Genomic DNA, 18,826 nt, shown 5'->3' on the forward strand with positions numbered 1-18,826 from the left:
GTTTTCTGAATAAATAATTGTATACTTGTCATATAATTGTATAAGTGTGCTGTGTTGTTGTCTTCTTTCCATCAGGATAAAAAGCTGATTAAAACTCTCTTCGACGTGCTGGCCCACCCAAACAACTACTTCAAGTACACCACTCGGGAGTCCAACGAGATGCTGCCGCGCTCGTTCATACGCCTCATAAGCAGCAAAGTCTCCGGCTTCTTGCGTCCATATAAGTAGTTGCCACACCAAGCCCGCCCCCTAAAGCACCAGATCCCGCCCCCTCTTACAGGCCAAACACAGAACTCTCACAGGACTTTAAACAAGTTGACCAAAATAACTATTTTTTTCTTCTATTTTTTCATACTGTAGAGGCTTTGACGACACACTTCACTATGCAGTCCCACATGTTGATCTTCTTCGTCTGTTTGGTTTTAAGCCATTTCATTTCCTCCAAAACCATGCAGTCCATGAAGTCAACCAACTTGAGTCAAAGTACAGTACAGGCTGTCTTTCTCATCTCTTCTTTCTGAATATTTATCACCACTACAATATGTTGGTGTCTTAGTTTTTTTGCTGTTTCTATTAGCATATATGACCTTGTATGTCATTTTCACAGCAATCCCCAATGCGAAGGATGTGTGCGTATTTCAGATGACGCATGTTAAGTCTGTGTTGACAAAATGGACAACGGTAGTGGCATTTATGTCAGACAAGAAGAAGGATGTTACAAGGGTAATATGTTTGTCACGTGTGTTTAGAGCTGGAACTGAGTTATCGTAAATGTGCTTTAATAAATAGTCTTTCACTTGAGTTCCAGCTTCAGCTCAATCCATTCCAGGACGAGTCTGTTTCGATAAATGTATAACCTTTTGTAGATCTATATCCTCCATGAACAATCCTCAAGGAGAAGGACCTGTCAGTTTCATGTCATAGTTACATTCCACAACATTCAAAGCCTTACTATATTTGAGCTCTTAGAGCAACTTCTTGTTAAGGTATTACTGTTAAAACAGTTATTCTATGTTTTTTTCTTCTGTCCAGATTGTATAACTGTCTGTTACCTACGTTCAGACATTTTCTGTTATTCTATATCCAAGTTAACTTAACAAAGCGTATACAATGTAGTTTATCATTTTTTCCAGAACGTGATGGACATTTTGGAAAATAAATAGAAAACTAGATTTGTGAAAGCCACAGGAGAGAGACAGAGAAATGTCTCTATGTCTCTGTGGACCATGACTGGTGAGGGAGAGACAGAGAGACATCTTAATTAAGGGACACGCCTCTGTGATACAGACAATGTCTTTGTTGGACACGACTCTGTGAGAGAGAGACAGAGAAAAGTCTTTGAGGGACACGACTCTGTGAGAGAGAGAGACAGAGAAATGTCTTTGAGGGACACGACTCTGAGAGAGAGAGAGACAGAGAAATGTCTTTGAGGGACACGACTCTGAGAGAGAGAGACAGAGAAATGTCTTTGAGGGACACGACTCTGTGAGAGAGAGAGACAGAGAAATGTCTTTGAGGGACACGACTCTGTGAGAGAGAGACAGAGAAATGTCTTTGAGGGACACGACTCTGTGTGAGAGAGAGACAGAGAAATGTCTTTGAGGGACATGACTCTGAGAGAGAGAGAGACAGAGAAATGTCTTTGAGGGACATACATTTGCTGCTTCTTTTAAAAAGGTCACTTTAATTCTTCAATCTCAAGTCCTTTTTCTGGTGTTTTCTGACCTCGCATCACACTAATAGTCCATTGCTTTAATACAGGGGTGTCAAACTCATTTTGCTCCGGGGGCCGCATTCAGTCTTCAACAAGGTCCGGAGGGCCGCATTGAATTTAAAACAATATTTCCTTGCTGTCAATCAGTTAAGGAATTTTGAAATTGTTTGAACTCTTAAGTTTTTATTGTTTTACTCAAACCACCCGCGGGCCTTATTGGACCTCCTCACGGGCCGTATGTTTGACACCCCTGCTTTAATATAAAATAAAATTGAGAGAGATGCATCATAAGTATAAATATAATTTGACCACCTGTCCTCATGTAAATGATAGTCACATCACATTTGTCTCTTCATCCATGGCCTACCAACCCATTTTATTGAATTTTTCTTTCAATCTTGTAAATAATGAAAATAAATTAGACGGGGATTGAATCCTTTTAATCCTAATTATCTTGAGCAGGACCCCAAACTATTTTCCACCCATGTCCTCTTCACCCTCTCCCTAATCCAAGTACCCCACCCCAGTCCCCTTCCCAAACGCCCATGTCAGATTCTGTCCCAATAAGACCAGCTCTTCCAAAGACTGTCCGCACGGCAGGCCAAGTTATTATCTTGTGCACTAGATCTAGAGCCTGTCATCCTACCTTTGTTGTATAAGTGCAATGAATTAAGTCTCCATTGTGTTACTCCTCTCTCTGTGTCCAGAGAAATACTAAAAAACAATGTTTTAATCTGCCAACACATATTGAGAACATATTCTTGGATTTCTTAAAACAAAATTGTGACTGACATTAGGGTTGTGAATAAAGTTCAGCATCCCACTACAATAATGTTGAAATGCCAATATAGTTGATCAATACAATAATATTGCAATTGAATTATTGCTAACAATTGCATTGTCAATGTAAAAGCTAATGACAATGATTACAAGTATTCCCCTCAACACTCTCAAACCCTCATTGAAGACAAATAAATATATTACCGCTCATAAAGATCATATGGATTTCCCTTTTTCAGTTTTTGTTGTATATAAAAGAGAAAATAAACAGTGGAAACAGTACAGGCTACTGTACACAACCTTTAGATAGTATAGTGTACATGTGCTTCTGGATAAGGGAAAGGGATTTTGACCACATTGCTAAATTGTAAGACAAGAGTGGTCTGGCCTTGCAGACCAGAGATACTGTTTAATACAAATCACACATAATGCCATATCTGTATCCCGTTGAATGTTTCCCAAAAAAAAGCTGAGCTACATATACGGTTGTCTTAAGTTGCCATTACTATTTATATCATCCAGTTTTTTTTCTCTAAAGCATTTCGATGTCAATAGCGCTCACTGCTCCCACCTACCCCAACTCACAATTCCCTCCCTCTTTCATCTTCCTCCCTGTCCCTGCAACCTGAACACGTCAGATGTTTCTGTTTTGTAGCATTTTTTTTTAAACATGCGTTTGCTATGATGTATCATAGAGTTGATAATGGTATTTGCACTTGAAAATTGTTATTTCTCATGTAAAAATGTCTGGATTTTGTATTGTCTTTTTAAATGAATGGAATTGGTGTTCTTACATTTCTTGTAGCTCTCGTTTGTTCTTTAAAATGCTCATTCACTGTGTTCAACCCATAAAGATGAAGATGCACACGTACATGTAACTTTATCAACTGTCAAAAAAAATTACAAAATAAGTAAAAAAATAAAGAGTATGTACAGAGGTGAAATGAAAACACTTATCAAAATAAACATACTGTAATTGAGTTTCATTTCTAATATTATTTGATGTCTTAAGGTATCCCTTTTCCTTAAAGATGTTTATGAGACTGAGGACATCTCAGACAATAACCATTTCTTAAAACCAATCCATAACATGTGTCAGGTAGTATTTTCTGTACTGGGTTTGGGGACTGGTCTTTCTGACTGACCCTTGAAATGGGGATGGAAATAGACAAGAAAATCCTTCTGGCATCAAGTTAATCCAGAATTGTACTGAGATTGTATCCAGTGCTGTAGAACTTCATTCAGGGCTGGATCCGATACGTATCGCAGAAAATCGGCATTAAAATGTAAAGGTCATTTCCGATTGAGATGACATATGCAGTATTTACTGTGAATGCAGTCCCTGCGAACAATGCCTTTACATTGAAATCGTGCTATAACGTGGATCTTCTGCGATACTTCTGTGTTACAGATTGAATCCAGCCCTAATTCTCATGGTCAAAATGCTATGGTGAGCAGATATATTTTGTATCCCTTATTAACAAGGGTGTGTCAACCATGTTTAAAATATGAGTTAATGGTTGATATGAGTTAATGGTTGGTATGAGTTGATATGAGTTAATGGTTGATATGAGTTAATGGTTGATATGAGTTGATATGAGTTAATGGTTGACATGAGTTGATATGAGTTAATGTTTGATATGAGTTAATGGTTGACATGAGTTGATATGAGTTAATATGAGTTAATGGTTGATATGAGTTGATATGAGTTAATGGTTGATATGAGTTGATATGAGTTAATGGTTGATATGAGTTAATGAGTTAATTGAGTTAATGGTTGAGTTGATATGAGTTGAATGGTTAATGGTAGATATGAGTTAATGGAGTTAATTGTTGATATGAGTTAATATGAGTTAATGGTTGATATGAGTTAAGTTAATGGTTAATTGATATGAGTTAATGGTTAAGATATGAGTTAATGTAGTAGAGTTAATGGTTGTTAATGGTTAATGAGTTAATGGTTGATATGAGTTAATTAGAATGAGTTAAGATAGATGAGTTAATGGTTAATGTTAATGGTTGATATGAGTTAATGGTTGATATGAGTTAATGGTTGATATGAGTTGATATGAGTTAATGGTTGAATGGTTGATATGAGTTAATGGTTGATATGAGTTAATGGTTGATATGAGTTAATGGTAGATATGAGTTAATGGTAGATATGAGTTAATGGTTGATATGAGTTAATGGTTGATATGAGTTAATGGTTGATATGAGTTAATGGTTGATATGAGTTAATGGTTGATATGAGTTAATGGTTGATATGAGTTAATGGTTGATATGAGTTAATGAAAGGTTCCTCCCGTTTTTTGTCACATCAGATGAAACTACTGACACTGCAGCTGTAACACTGATTTGTTTACAGTGTACGTGCTGACATGACAAACCAGGGCCTATGACGCTCCTAATGTCATATGTAGGCAGAGCCCAATGCAGCTGACAGATAAATAACATAACATCTTTCTGCTTCGAAGGGCACATACTGTATAAACAATGTGTTATTCTACCTGTAACCTGCAATTTACCTTTTGTTTTCACAACAAAATCCATTGGACCAACCATTTCATATTATAAAGCACTATACCATACTCATCATGTTAAAAGTGTTGTATGAATTTAAGTTCATATGAAGATAGTTTCAAGGTTTATTCTCTATTTACAAAACAAAACGTTGACATGGTTTAAAAAGTCCTGCCACGGGTAACACTTAATGAGCCACTTCTGGGGTTGGGTTAAATGCGGAAAGACACACTTCGGTTGAACGCATTCAGTTAGGCAACTGACTAGGCATCCCCTTTCCCTTCTCTTTCAATTCTAAATGCTACGCTAACAGTTTGAGAATGATGAATTTGGACAGACAATGAATAGTAACTACATGAACCCAAACTGGTAGAATTTTATGAGGTGATACAATCTTAGGAACAATCAGGAAGTCGCTCTCTCAACTATAAAAACAGTGTTTCAATAATCTCACCACTGACAGACCTGGGTTGGGTTGTGATGTGCATCACACCTAAAACCATGTTTCAGATTCCTGTCACTGACTGGCCACTGACTGACTGAAGCTGCTATCTACGTACTGTACGCTATGTAGTAGTCCATTTTTCGACCTTTTAATTTGGTTCCGTGACAACTGCCAATCACTACATCAAACAAGTCTTTAGACACCTTTAATTGAGTCAGAGTCAAATTGCAAATCAGCAAAAACATTTTTACTGGTTGCCATGGTCCCCCAAAATAACAATAACTTTGAGGTTAGAGGAACTTTAGGAAGTTAAAACGATAGTATTCTTGTCAAAGGGTTACGTGAAAAGAGAAGTTATGAAGGCACATCCTTAACTGTAACAATAACATCATGTCTATTCTCCATTTTAGAAAACAGATTGTGTAGAGGATGCCATACAATTTCATAACACAACATCCCTCATGGAGTTTATTGTATTTTATTTAGAAAATTACTGAATGTCAAATGAGGTTTACAAACAGCCTTTCATTTACCTACTGTACTGCATACTGTAGTTAGTGTAGTATCTCATAGTAGTATATTGTAATCATGATATTCATTAAAAGGCAGTCTTCGGGTACATACAGCATTTCTGTGCAGTAAGGCAAAAAGACACTGCCCTCTATGAATATATACTGTAGCTGTCTGTAGAGCCAAGTAATTCTCCATCAATCAAATAGTGCTCCTTGCATATTGCTTCAAAGAAGGCATTTTTATGGGGAGAATAATCTTCTCATAAATGTAAGTGTCCCAGTGACCAAAGACTAGAGGATGGCTTAGTTGTACGGAATCCATATTAAGAACATCCTCCTCAGACCTCACCCCTCATATTGATTCTGTAATGGTGCAGTTCCATTGCCCCTCTTCATGCCCTCAGTCCCCCAGCAGTCCTAGCTTCTTCAGGGCCTCCCGTCGGTCCTCTCCACTCTTGCTGTTGGGGCAGATGAGCACACTGATGCCATGGGAGCGGGGCAGCTTGTTATGGGACTCCCCATGAACTGGCTGGGGGTGGGAGGCCTCACCCTGAACATTCACAAAGTCTTTCCCAGTTCCAAGGGAGGCAGGGCGAGGTCGAGAGTTGCGCAGGTTGCCAGGGGATAGTGCGACTTTGGGACCTTGGTTGGCCCTGAGGGAGGCATTACTGGCCACGTAGCTGCTCAGGCCCTTGCCGGAGCGCTCCAGAGTCGCTGATTTGACCCCTATGGGAGGGGGAATATGCTTGGGTGGTGAAGGAAGTGTAGCAGGTGAGGGCAGAGTTTTGGCATTGTCACTGAATTGGGCTGGGACTGGGGCTGGGGTAGTGGGAGGGGCTGGGATAGTCGCTGAAACTGGGGCTGGGACTAGTGCTGGAGTTAGTGCTGGGGCAGGAACTGGGGTAAGGGTGATGGCAGGGACTGGGGTAAGGGTGATGGCTGGGACTGGAGCTGGGGTAGGGATTTTGGCTGGGGCTTTGGTCTGGGTGGTAACCAGGCTGTGAGAAGGAGGGGATGCCCATGACTTCCTGGATTTGGATGAAACGACAGGGCCTGAGTCTCCATCTTCAGTCTTCAGGAGCCCAAGCTTCCGTAGGGCCTCCCTGCGCACCTTCTGGGGGTCAATCATTGACCTGTCAATGGGCGAGGGGCTTGGGTGACTGTCTAACTTGTGAGACTTCAGGATAATGTTGGAGGGAAGCCTCTTGGGCTTAGGGGCCACAGCAGGTCGGCTCTTTGGTTCCAGGGCCTCAGGAATAGGGGTGGGTAGGACATCTGAGGGGGAGGGTAGTGCTTGGGCACTGACAGGCAGATCAACACAGGGTTTAGAAGGTGGTGCATCTTGGGCTCCAGGGGAGGCTGGTGCAGCTCTCTTCATGGAGACCTGCCTGCGTAGTTGCTCCAGCTCATTGTAGGTCAGAGGACCTCTGAGTTCTGCAGGCACTGGAGGATCACTCTTTTCCTCTAGCTCATCATCCCTGAAGTCTGAGGGAGGGGGAATCAGCTTCAGATCCAGCTCAGATGGAACCTTAGTGTTACACTTCGCAGGCTTGCTGTCTACAGAGACTCCTTTAGGCATGTTGTCCACAGAATCATCTGTGGGTAAATCTGACGTGGCTAATGAAGGGGTTGTTTTGGAGGTTTTAAATTCAGTGGACAGCACCGGAACTTTTGTTATAGTGGCCAACCCAGGAGCTTTGATGTCAGAAGACAACTCTGAGGTCTTGGGCACAGTTGCTATCTTTGGAGCTTTAGGGTCTGTGACTACTTCTGGGACTGTGGGTTCAGTGATTACCTTTTGGGGTTTCAGATCAGTGACTGCCCCTGGGGTACTGGGTTGGGTTGCTACTAATGGGGCTTTGAGCTCAATTGCTGCAGTTGGGGTACTGGGATGAGTGGTTGCCCCTGTGACTTTGAGCTGGATACTGGCAAGGCCATTTGCCAGAAGAAGTGGTGTAGGCACTCGGCAGTTCAGATAAGACTTCCGATCTCTTCCTGAGTCGTCATGCTGGAGTTTTGATACATCTAGAAGACAGGCAGAAACAGCAGGAATTATTTTACTATCAAATTCTCACAGGTTGCTAAACTGGCTCGCACAATCCTGTCCTAAAACCTGGACACATTTTTTTGTGTCCTGCATGTGAAAATCCTAATGAAACTATTTTTAGTCGTACTCACCCTCCAGGCTAGTCTGTCCCATAGAGAGGTGGTCATGTTCGGCTGCCAGGCTGCTGGGGTCTGGTTCATCATTGGACAGGCCACTGTCCTCCTCCATCTCCAGGGACTCAATGGTGGACTCCAGAAACATGAGGCACGCCCGCTCCTCAACAGAGAGGTACTCCAGACTGTCATCACTCTGCCTCACACACACACAAAGAGGACAGAAACACAAAGACAACAAAAATAGGAAACCCGTAAACATAGACAAACTAGAAATGTAGAGTACGAACAGATTCAGAATAAAATAACAATGCAATTAATTGCTAACCTTTAATCAAGATGACATAACTACTGTATGTAGAACTGTATGCCAGCCCAGCTAGCACATTGTTCTGAGAACGATATGTTTCTTAGAGCTTGGTGGGAGCATGGTTGTTCTATGGTTATTTTGCATAAAACCTTCCCACAAATTATGGGAATGGTGCAGCATAGTTTCTTGGTTTTGGAACATTCTCAGCACATTTAAGGAACTTAACAAAAAAAAAACATATGTTACTGGTATTTCATTACTTTAACATAATTTTCCTAAATGTTAGAATATGGTTACATGGGCCTCCCGGGCGGTGCAGTGGTCTAGGGCACTTCATCGCAGTGCTAGCTGTGCCACCAGAGACTCTGGGTTCGCGCCAGGCTCTGTCGCAGCCGGCCGCGACCGGGAGGTTTGTGGGGCGATGCACAATTGTCCTAGCATCGTCCGGGTTAGGGAGGTTGTGCCAGGTAGGGATATCCTTGTCTCATCGCACACTAGAGACTCCTGTGGCGGGCCGGGCGCAGTGCACGCTAACCAGGTCGCCAGGTGCACGGTGTTTCCTCCGGCACATTGGTGCGGCTGGCTTCCGGGTTGGATGCGTGTTAAGAAGCAGTACGGCTTCGTTGGGTTGTGTTTCAGAGGACGCATGGCTTTCGGCCTTCGTCTCTCCCGAGCCTGTACGGGAGTTGTAGCGATGAGACAAGATAGTAACTACTAACAATTGGATACCACGAAATTGGGAAGAAAAGGGGGTAAAAATCTTCTAGAAACGTTGATGTTGGGAATGTTCTCAAAGAGTTTAGAAAATGTTAAGAAACAACGTTCTTCTGTGGGAATTTCAGTATCTCAGCATAACATTTGTTACAGGTTTTCTCATGGTTCTATTTAAAGTAATGTTCTCAAATTGTTCCGAGAACATTAACAAAAAACGTTAAATAAAAAAACACAAGAAAACTTTAGTAATGTTCAAAGAACGTTCTAAAGATATTATTTTAAAACATATACAGTACCCGTCAAAGGTTTGGACACACCTATTCATTCAAAGGTTTTTATTGATTTTTTACTATTTTCTACATTGTAGAATAATAGTGAAGACATCAACATTGTTAAATAACATGAATTTAATAATGTAGTAACCAAAAAAGAGCTAAACAAATCCAAATATATTTTATATTTGAGATTCTTCAAAGTAGTCACCCTTTGCCTTGATGACAGCTTTGCACATGCTTGGCATTCTCTCAACCAGATTCACCTGGAATGAAAGAGTTCCCACATATGCTGAGCACTGCTTTTCCTTCACTCTGCTGTCCAACTCATCCCAAACCATCTCAATTGGGTTTAAATCGGGTGATTGTGGAGGCCAGGTCATCTGATGCAGCATTTCATCGCTCTCCTTCTTGGTCAAATAGCCCTTACACAGCCTGGTGTGTTGGGTCATTGTCCTGTTGAAAAACAAATGATAGTCCCACTAAGCACAAACCAGATGGGATGGCGTATCGCTGCAGAATGCTGTGGTAGCCATGCTGGTTAAGTGTGCCTTGAATTCTAAATAAATCACTGACAGTGTCACCAGCAAAGCACCTCCACACCATCACACCTCCTCCTCCATGCAGAGATCATCCATTCACCTACTCTGTGTCTCACAAAGACACGGCGGTTGGAACCAAAAATCTCAAATTTGGGCTCATCTGGCTATAGGACAGATTTCCACCGGTCTACTGTCCATTGCTTGTGTTTCTTGGCACAAGCAGGTCTCTTATTATTGGTGTCCTTTAGTAGTGGTTTCTTTGCAGCATTTCGACCCTGAAGGCCTGATTCACGCAGTCTCCTCTGAACAGTTGATATTGAGATGTGTCTGTTACTTGAACTCTGTGAAGCATTTTTTTGGCTGCAATTTCTGAGGCTGGTAACTCTAATGAACTTATCCTCTGCAGCAGAGGTAACTCTGGGTCTTCTTTTCCTGTGGCTCTCCTCATGAGAGCTAGTTTCATCATAGCACTTGATAGTTTTTGCGACTGTAATTGAAAAAACTTTCAAAGTTCTTTAAATTTTCCGGATTGACTGACCTTCATGTCTTAAAGTAATGATGGGCTGTCGTTTCTCTTTGCTTATTTGAACTGTTCTTTCCATAATATTGACTTGTTCTTTTACCAAGTAGGGCTATCTTTTGTATACCACCCCTACCTTATCACAACACAACTGATTGGCTCAAACGCAATAAGAAGGAAAGAAATTCCACAAATTAACTTTTAACAAGGCACACCTGTTAATTGAAATACATTCCCGGTGACTACCTCATATTTGTGGCTACTACATGATTCCATATGTGTTATTTCATAGTATTGATGTCTTCATTATTATTCTACAATGTATAAAATAGTAAAAATAAAGCAAAAGCCTGGAATGAGTAGTTGTGTCCAAACATTCTCAGCATCAACAAAACTCTCTCCTCAATCATGTTAAGTGTGTTCAGGTGTGTTGGCCATGCCCACTAATTGGCAACTCTTGATCTTAATGAGTGCTTATTTCCTTTGAAATGGGGTGTTTTTCAGTAAACTAAAATGAACAGCTTGTATGCGTAAAAAAACTCAGCATGCTAGCGCCATCCTGGTGGCGCAGCGGATTAATTCCATGGATAGAAAACAGAAGATTATAGGTTTGAATCTCACTGATACCGTGTCACAATAAAAAATACATGTGTTTGCATGATTAAGGAAATTCATTTCCATCTGCACTTTTAAGTTAGCAGTGTTATTAAAACATTCAATTAAAGTTAAGGAAGTTATTAATAAACCTTCAAATAACCTATAACTTCTGTTCTCACGTTTTAAAAAAACATTCGGTTTTACCAGGAAACGTATGGCTTCGTTCCCACAACCAATGTGAAACTAAAAATATACATTTACACAACTTCCAAGGAACCAAATATGCTAGCTGGGAGGTATGTCTGTGAACAATATATCCTTGTATAACGTTAGGTAAGGCCTTCAAACTCTTTTGGCTTGGTTTTCAGTTCTTAATAGTCAGTCTCTCTGTTTCTCTCAGCTAATGTAGGCTGAGAGAAACATTGAAGCCCAGAGAGACTGTAGACACAGAGCGGATCAAAGTTACGTTTACCTTTCACACAGCAGGGAGGGAATTAGAAATGACCTCAGTACTCCTCCCGGCTAGCTTTTAGCTTTCATCCTATACTGCACTGCCAGAGGAATGTATTGCAGTGGATTTTAGTGAGGGGCCGCTGAACAGCTCTGAAATGAACAGACTGGGTCCTCAAAGCAGTCGCTCTCTCTCATTTCTCTCTCATTCTGTGGAACCTCTCAAAGGCCCCTCTCTGAACAAACATCTGAATCTCTCACCCACAACATGAACAAGCCCACTAGCCCACTGATTCTTAGCATTGGGAGACAGTTGTACTACTGTATATAAACATATCAATTCATTGTCAATAAACGGGAGCGAGAAAGGCACCCTTTCATTTTTTGACATGTTGCATCTAGCTAGATCAATTCCAAAATGTTTACCACAATGGCAGCAGTGCAGCACATAAACAAAATAAAACATAAACCGGTGAAATCAGAGTCTCAGCTATTCTCCTGGTTAGTGGTTTAGGGTAAAGGAGGAAATAGCTTCTGCACGCACAAAGCCAGAGTTCATGCTGACCACACTGTCATAGCTCCCAGCGCTGTCCATATTGATCAAGGATTCCATGGCAACGCCGCCCGGCCACGTGTCACTCTTCGCCATGGCACAGGGACAGCGGGAGGAGCCAGGGCTTCAGGGGGCCTCTGCTAATTGGCTGGAAGTCACAGATGGGTCCAGATGGGGAAGTAACTGGGGGAAAAATAAAGGAAAGAAGTATTAACGCTTGAGGCAAAAATCATTACATCATCATGATGATCCATCCTACAGAGCTTCCCTTGTGTAAATTGTGGCATTTCTCTATTACAGCCCATGTGGTTAAAGATTAGGAAATGTTATATACTCATACTATTGCTTTTAAGCCAGGCCTTTTTTAGTAGTGACAAAGTTTGATCAGTGATATCATAGTAAAGCAAGACAAAGGAGCACGCCCCCATTCACATCAACGGGGCTGTAGTCCACATCACTAAAGAATCACTAAAGAATTATCATGGTCCGCACACACCAACACAGTCGTGAAGAAGGCACGACAACGCCTCTTCCCCTTCAGGAGGCTGAAAAGATTTGGCATGGGCCCTTAGATCCTCAAAAAGTTCTACAGCTGCACCATTAAGAGCATCTTGACTGGCTGCATCACCACTTGGTATGGCAACTCGTTGGCATCCAACAACAAGGCGCTACAGAGGGTAGTGCGGACGGCCCAGTACATCACTGGGGCTGAACTCCCTGCCATCCGGGACCTCTATACCAGGCTGTGTTAGAGGAAGGCCCTAAAAATGGTCAAAAACTTCAGTCATCTAAGTCATAGACTGTTCTCTCTGCTACCGCACAGCAAGTGGTACCGATGCACCAAGTCTGGAACCAATAGGACCTTGAACAGCTTCTACCCCCAAGCCATAAGACCGCTAAGTAGCTAACCAAATACCTATCCGGACGATCTGCATTGACCCCCCTTTGTACCAACTCTTTTGACTCATCACACACTTATTATCTATCCTATTGCCTAGTCAATTTATCCCTACCTATTTGTACATATCTACCTCAATTACCTTGTACCCCTGTACATCAACTCAGTACTGGTACCCCATGAATATAGCCAAGCTATCGTTACTCATTGTGTATTTATTCCACGTGTTGTTATCTTTCTACTATGTTTCTCTCTGCTTTGTTGGTAAGGGTCCGTAAAGTAAGCATTTCACTGTTGATCTACACCTGTTGTTTACGAACAAATCACATTTTATTTGACATCTCTAAGACAGTACTGTATATCCGTGTACAGGAGTGACAATAGTATGCATACTGTCTCTCTATTTAGCATCTATGTGCCCTTATCCAATAGAGGGATACACAGACAATACCCTAGCCAAAGCTCAAGCAGTGAGAAAAGTAGAGGCTATTATGAGCCATTCGGGAAGTATTCAGACCCTTTGACTTTTTCCACATTTTGTTTCATTACAGTCTTTATTAAAATAAGTAAAAAATGTTCCTCATCAATCTACACACAATATCACATAATGACAACGCAAAAAAGGTATTTAGAAATGTTTGCAAATGAATAAAAATAAATAAAAAACAGAAATACCTTATCAACATAAGAATTGAGATCCTTTCCTATGGGACTCAAAATTGAGCTCAAGTGCATCCTGTTTCCATTGATCATCCTTGAGGTGTTTCTAAAACTTGATTGGAGTCCACCTCTGGTAAATGCAATTGATTGGGCATGATTTGGAAAGGCACACACCTGTCTATATAAGGTCCCACAGTTGACAGTGCATGCAAGAGCAAAAACCAAGCCATGAGGTCGAAGGAATTGTCCGTAGAGCTCGGAGACAAAACTGTGACGAGGCACAGATCTGGGGATGGGTACCAAAAAATGTCTGCAGCATTTGTGTCCCCAAGACACTTCCTAGAGCTGTGCGCCTGAGCCAACAAACTGAGCAATCGGGGGAGAAGGGCCTTGGTCAGGGAGGTGACCAAGAGCCCGATGGTCACACTGACAGAGCTCCTGAGTTTCTCTGTTCCAGAGTTCCAGACGGAAGTCAGACTTCAGTAAAAGGCACATGACAGCCCACTTGGAGTTTGCCAAAAGGCACCTAAAGGAATCTCAGACCACGAGAAACAAGATTCTCTGGTCTGATGAAACCAAAATTGAACTCTTTAGCCTGAATGCCAAGCGTCACGTCTGGAAGAAACCTGGCACCATCCCTGGCATGGTGGTGGCAGCATCATGCTGTGGGGATGTTTTTCAGTGGCAAGGACTCGGAGACTAGTCAGGATCTAGGGAAAGATGAACGGAGCAAAATACAGCGAGATCGTTGATGAAAACCTGCTCCAGAGCACTCAGGACCTTAGACTGGGGCGAAGTATCACCTTCCAACAAGACAACGACCCTAAGCACACAGCCAAGACAAGGCAGGAGTGGCTTTGGGACAAGTCTCTGAATTTCCTTGAGTGGCCCAGCCAGAGCCCGGACTTGAACCCAATCAAACATCTCTGGAGAGACCTGGAAATAGCTGTGCAGCGATGCTCCCCATCCAACCTGACAGAGCTTGAGAGGATCTGCAAAGAACAATGGGAAAAAACTCCCCAAATACAGGTATGCCAAGCTTGTAGTGTCATACCCAAAAAGACTCAAGGTTGCAATCTCTGCCAAAGGTGCTTCAACAAAGCACTGAGTAAAGGGTAACTGTGATATGAGATTTTTATTTTTAATACTTTTTTTTTTATCTAAAAAACAGTTTTTTCTTTGACATCACGCGATATTGTGTGTAGACTGATGAGGAAAAATATATTTAATCAATTTTAAAATAAGGCTGTAACAACAAAATGTGGAAAATCAAGGGGTCTGAATACTTTCCGAATGCGCTCTATATCTTTAAAGTGCAAAGGAGCGTCAAGGCATACGGTGTGGTCTTGATGTGGACTTTAATCTCCACCTGGAGCAAAGAGGTGTAAGATCTTTAACCACACAAGATTCTTATCCGGGCTACAGACGTACCTAAGCTCCTAATAAACATTATCAAGTGGCACTGTGTGAATCCCATCACGCCATGTCAAGCCATGCCACCAACAACCTGTTGGCATCCAGGCTTTACAGTAGTCAAAATACTGCACATATACTAGTGTTGACATAAAATGCATGAAGGTTTTTTTAATAGCAATTTCATTAGAACATAAAATATAAAATTACATTTGACCATCAGTTACTATTCAGATTGTTTTCATTAATTTTGCCCAGACATAGACCTAACAGTCTATACTGTTGCTCAAATCTTTCAGGTGAGTCCGTGGCAATATAACTATGTGTTTTATTGACATCTATCACCATCTACCATTTGATTGCACATACAGAAACAGAAAGGAACAGTAATGATAGTGAATTTCCTTTGAAGGCTACACTGCGTTATTTCCGCCAAAACCCTGAAGATCCGTCAACAGGCCACACAATGCTGCTGAATTACCTTGGGGTTTGGGTTGGGACAATTAATACAGAATATATTAATTACACTAATATTAAGCTATTGCCAAATATATCCTGGCACTCTGTACAGAATATCACCCCACCCAATGAAACAACAGGAGTTTAAGAAACATGTGGATCAATATAGGCCACACAGTACGGTGTTGGCAACAACAGATAGTGGGCTTTCTAGTTGGTTAACACAGTATTCCAGGGCACCCACCCAGTTAGTCTAGAGGCTGATAATTAGGTAATCTGCCTGCCCCTCCCATGAGGACATAATAGTATGAGCAACAGAGTGAAAGAGAATGTCCCAGCACCTCCCTACACACCTACAGGGCGGTAGTGGGAGACAGCAGCTTATACTCACTACACCCACCACAGAGATGTAATACACCTAGGAATGTCACTTTGCCTACTTCCTAGAAAACATGGTTTGTCATTGAACTAAGCACCCTGGCTGGCGCCCTATGCAATGATTACCTCTGTGCATTTCAGGTAAATTACAAAGCAGAAGGGGAAATATGGAGAGAGCCTATCAGGTGCATTGTTAACGAAAAGGGGTAGCACTGGTGTCCACTGTCTGGCTTTCCCTTCCATGCACTATGAACCGTTGAAAGCTGCAGGATTCAGGATGGGGATTGCCTTGGATTCCATTTCAATGAATGACAATGATCTTACTGTGTCAATAAAAAAGGAAATATGTGTCCTGTAACATGAAGGACAGGCAGAACAAGAACTAGTTAATGATTTACAGTAAATAAACCGACATTCACAACATGTTGTGCAACTCCCAACCTACACAGATAACATGCATGAATGTTTAGCTTGGTACTGAGTCAGTTTGCACCTGCACCATTATAATGTCAATGTTGGGCCGGCTTTGGGAGTGGCTTTTTGAATTGGCAAACATTGAAATCTCAGGTATGCATTGACACATATTACTAACCTAAAGCTCACATTAGAGCACACCCTTTGGTTTTTCCACCATACCACATAACAGTGATAATGATGTTGAACAATGTGTCAATCATCTCTCATGGGAAAACCTTCCCACGGTAGACCTGTCTGGCTCCATTAATCAACATGTTGGAGCAAGTCAGACAATTTTTATCTCCAGAATGCAACACACTTTGAAAGGCGGTGACCATCGAGATGAGCATGATGCAAGACTTTGCTCTCAGACAGTCACACAGAGTATCTGCGCATGTGTACGGGTGTGCTTCACGCTGCTACAACATGGTAACTGGGTCATTCCTACAATACGTTGCCTTTTCTGTCCCCAGGAAATATCACTTCTCATTTAGTGTAAAATGTGGATTCCAAATGGCTTTAAATATAAGGTCAGGTGTCCTTTACCTTAAAAACACAAAAATATGGTTCTTGAAATTGAATTTTATACATTTTGAACACTTTTCTTCAGTGGATGTAGCCTGTTTTTTTTCCACACAAGAAATATAAGCCATAAAATAATACAAATGTATAGTTTAGCTTTGCACTTCAACGTTCCTTGTTGTGGAAATTGAACCACTTCTACGGTTTACTTCATGCATCCTCGTCAGCTCACTGAGTCTACCTTTAAACCTAATCTACACTATGACCTGACCCGTCCCCTTATGCATTACTGACACACAGTGGCAAGGAGTTACATCCCTAAAAACACAAAATTGGTTCCTAGCCTCCCAGGCATAGAGTTCTTTCTGTCCCTAATACTAAACTGAAACTATAAATATATATATATTTTTTAAATAAAACTTTAACTAAATAAAAACTATTTAAAGTGGATCTGAAAACTAACTGAAACTAAACTGGATTTCAAATACAAATATTAAAATGAATAGAAGTAAAAACGAATTATAAAACCACACAACTATAATAACCTTGCCCCTGACAGCATGACACTCATGTAAATTAAGACTGTCCAAAGCGAACCTGCATTCGACACACAATCCACAGCGGACCAACAGTTAAACGTTGGTCAGAATTATATATTTAAAAAACAGTTCAGTAAACTATTGTTACCATTACCAAGAATAGTGTAGCCTCACAGACTATGGATGATCTACACATCGCAGAGGATTCCAGCCTTGTGTCAATTCATGCGTGAAAGCATAAAATCTTGAACGTTTCGTGGAGCCTAAATACTTAAAAAAGGACAATGCAAGTATAAAAAGAGAAACGCACCTGAGAGCAGAAGAAAGGTACTATTCCCTTTTCACAAAGTTACGTTGCACTCAAAGAAACATTATATCTTCAAAAGTATCCAAAGTCATTTAAATACAATTACGGTTTTCTATGCAACTATCCTATCTGCCTTGTCAAATCAGTTTTGTTGAAGTTCAGGTGAGTGCGACAGGCTCACTTTGTCCCGCCCCCTAATTCCACTGTGTCCAATCAGCACATATCTGATCTACCGTGTCTTTGGTAGAGCCAATGGGATAACAGAAATAGCCAACGTTTCAAGCAGGATAATGACACTGTATTACAGGGGTAATACTGGCAATACGGGTGTTATAAATCTTTTCTTATTTACTCTCAGTGAACCTGGATCCATACTTGAATATTATGCACAAATAATTTATGAGGCCTCATTGACATGTAGGCTAATGGTATGATATAATACATATAATACATTTATTTGTATTTTTTTTATTTAACCTTTATTTAACTAGGCAAAATTATCGAGGAATCGATCTAGCAACCTTTCGGTTACTGACCCAACGTTCTAACCACTAGGCGACCTGCACATATCTTAAATAAAGGACAAAGCCGTTGGACTGTATGCAAAATACATGAACTGCAATGGATTTGCAATTACATAAATCCAATTGTTGTCATTACAAAAAGGAAAATAACAATAACTTTGCATAGAGTATTTCCGCTGCACACATTATAACACATATTTTCATGATGACTGTTGTCAAATTATACAACGGGTGGGTCTAATCCTGGATGGTGATCCACAAATTACTAAATCTATGACGTATTTACTCTGTTCCGTTTGACTGCGGAATCCACTGTCTCATCAACTCAACCAGGCTATTTATATACTAGATCTACACGGTGAATATAATCTAGACATTATCTCCCATTTCTTTGAGACTAGCATTTTTTTTCAACAGCAGAGATTTGTAATAACCTTGCTGTCTGCCTCTCCGACATTTGCAACATTGACATTCGATCTCCAGCTGTCCCTATGTATGGTAACGAAAGTGTTGGGAATCTGAAGGAGACAGACAGGCTGGCAGCTTTTCTCACCCAGTCGAAATCATGAATCAGCCACATT

The 18,826-nt window shown here is 41.1% G+C and overlaps 2 protein-coding genes across 9 annotated transcripts in view; one reads left to right on the forward strand and one right to left on the reverse strand.

The window, feature by feature from the left end:
- LOC118360309 (signal peptide, CUB and EGF-like domain-containing protein 3) overlaps positions 1 to 3,474 on the forward strand; it is a 151,819-nt gene extending 148,345 nt beyond the window's left edge. For all 4 annotated transcript variants that reach the window (XM_052482193.1, XM_052482191.1, XM_052482192.1 and 1 more), the window contains one exon: positions 76 to 3,474. In XM_052482193.1, the coding sequence (XP_052338153.1) occupies positions 76 to 228 (153 nt within the window). In that variant the 3' untranslated portion in view covers positions 229 to 3,474. The remainder of the gene's footprint in view (positions 1 to 75) is intronic.
- Positions 3,475 to 5,648: 2,174 nt separating this feature from the next.
- LOC118359827 (specifically androgen-regulated gene protein-like) lies at positions 5,649 to 17,893 on the reverse strand. 5 transcript variants are annotated; one of them, XM_035738629.2, is made up of 4 exons: positions 17,725 to 17,893; positions 12,102 to 12,272; positions 8,150 to 8,327; positions 5,649 to 7,996 (listed from the first exon to the last, which is right to left on the reverse strand). In XM_035738629.2, the coding sequence occupies exons 2-4, from the start codon at positions 12,183 to 12,185 to the stop codon at positions 6,372 to 6,374; spliced, it is 1,887 nt and encodes a 628-aa protein (XP_035594522.1). In that variant the 5' UTR covers positions 12,186 to 12,272; positions 17,725 to 17,893; the 3' UTR covers positions 5,649 to 6,371. The 5 variants fall into 5 exon arrangements, with proteins under 5 accessions (XP_035594522.1, XP_035594520.1, XP_035594521.1 ...); XM_035738627.2 differs by having other exon boundaries at positions 12,081 to 12,272; XM_035738628.2 differs by lacking the exon at positions 17,725 to 17,893 and adding an exon at positions 17,569 to 17,713 and having other exon boundaries at positions 12,081 to 12,272.
- Positions 17,894 to 18,826: the final 933 nt, after the last annotated feature.

The sequence above is a fragment of the Oncorhynchus keta genome, chromosome 27, assembly GCF_023373465.1.
Source record: "Oncorhynchus keta strain PuntledgeMale-10-30-2019 chromosome 27, Oket_V2, whole genome shotgun sequence".
Lineage (NCBI taxonomy): Eukaryota > Metazoa > Chordata > Actinopteri > Salmoniformes > Salmonidae > Oncorhynchus > Oncorhynchus keta.

Bases quoted from the DNA above. Each gene is read 5' to 3' on its own strand.
- LOC118359827 (XM_035738627.2), bottom strand. From the start codon at position 12,185: ATGGCGAAGAGTGACACGTGGCCGGGCGGCGTTGCCATGGAATCCTTG. The intron at 8,328-12,080 runs GTGCGTGCAGAA...TGTGTGAGGCAG, and splicing joins TCAGCATGAACTCTGGCTTT to AGTGATGACAGTCTGGAGTA. The intron at 7,997-8,149 runs GTGAGTACGACT...CCTGTCTTCTAG, and splicing joins GGGACAGACTAGCCTGGAGG to ATGTATCAAAACTCCAGCAT.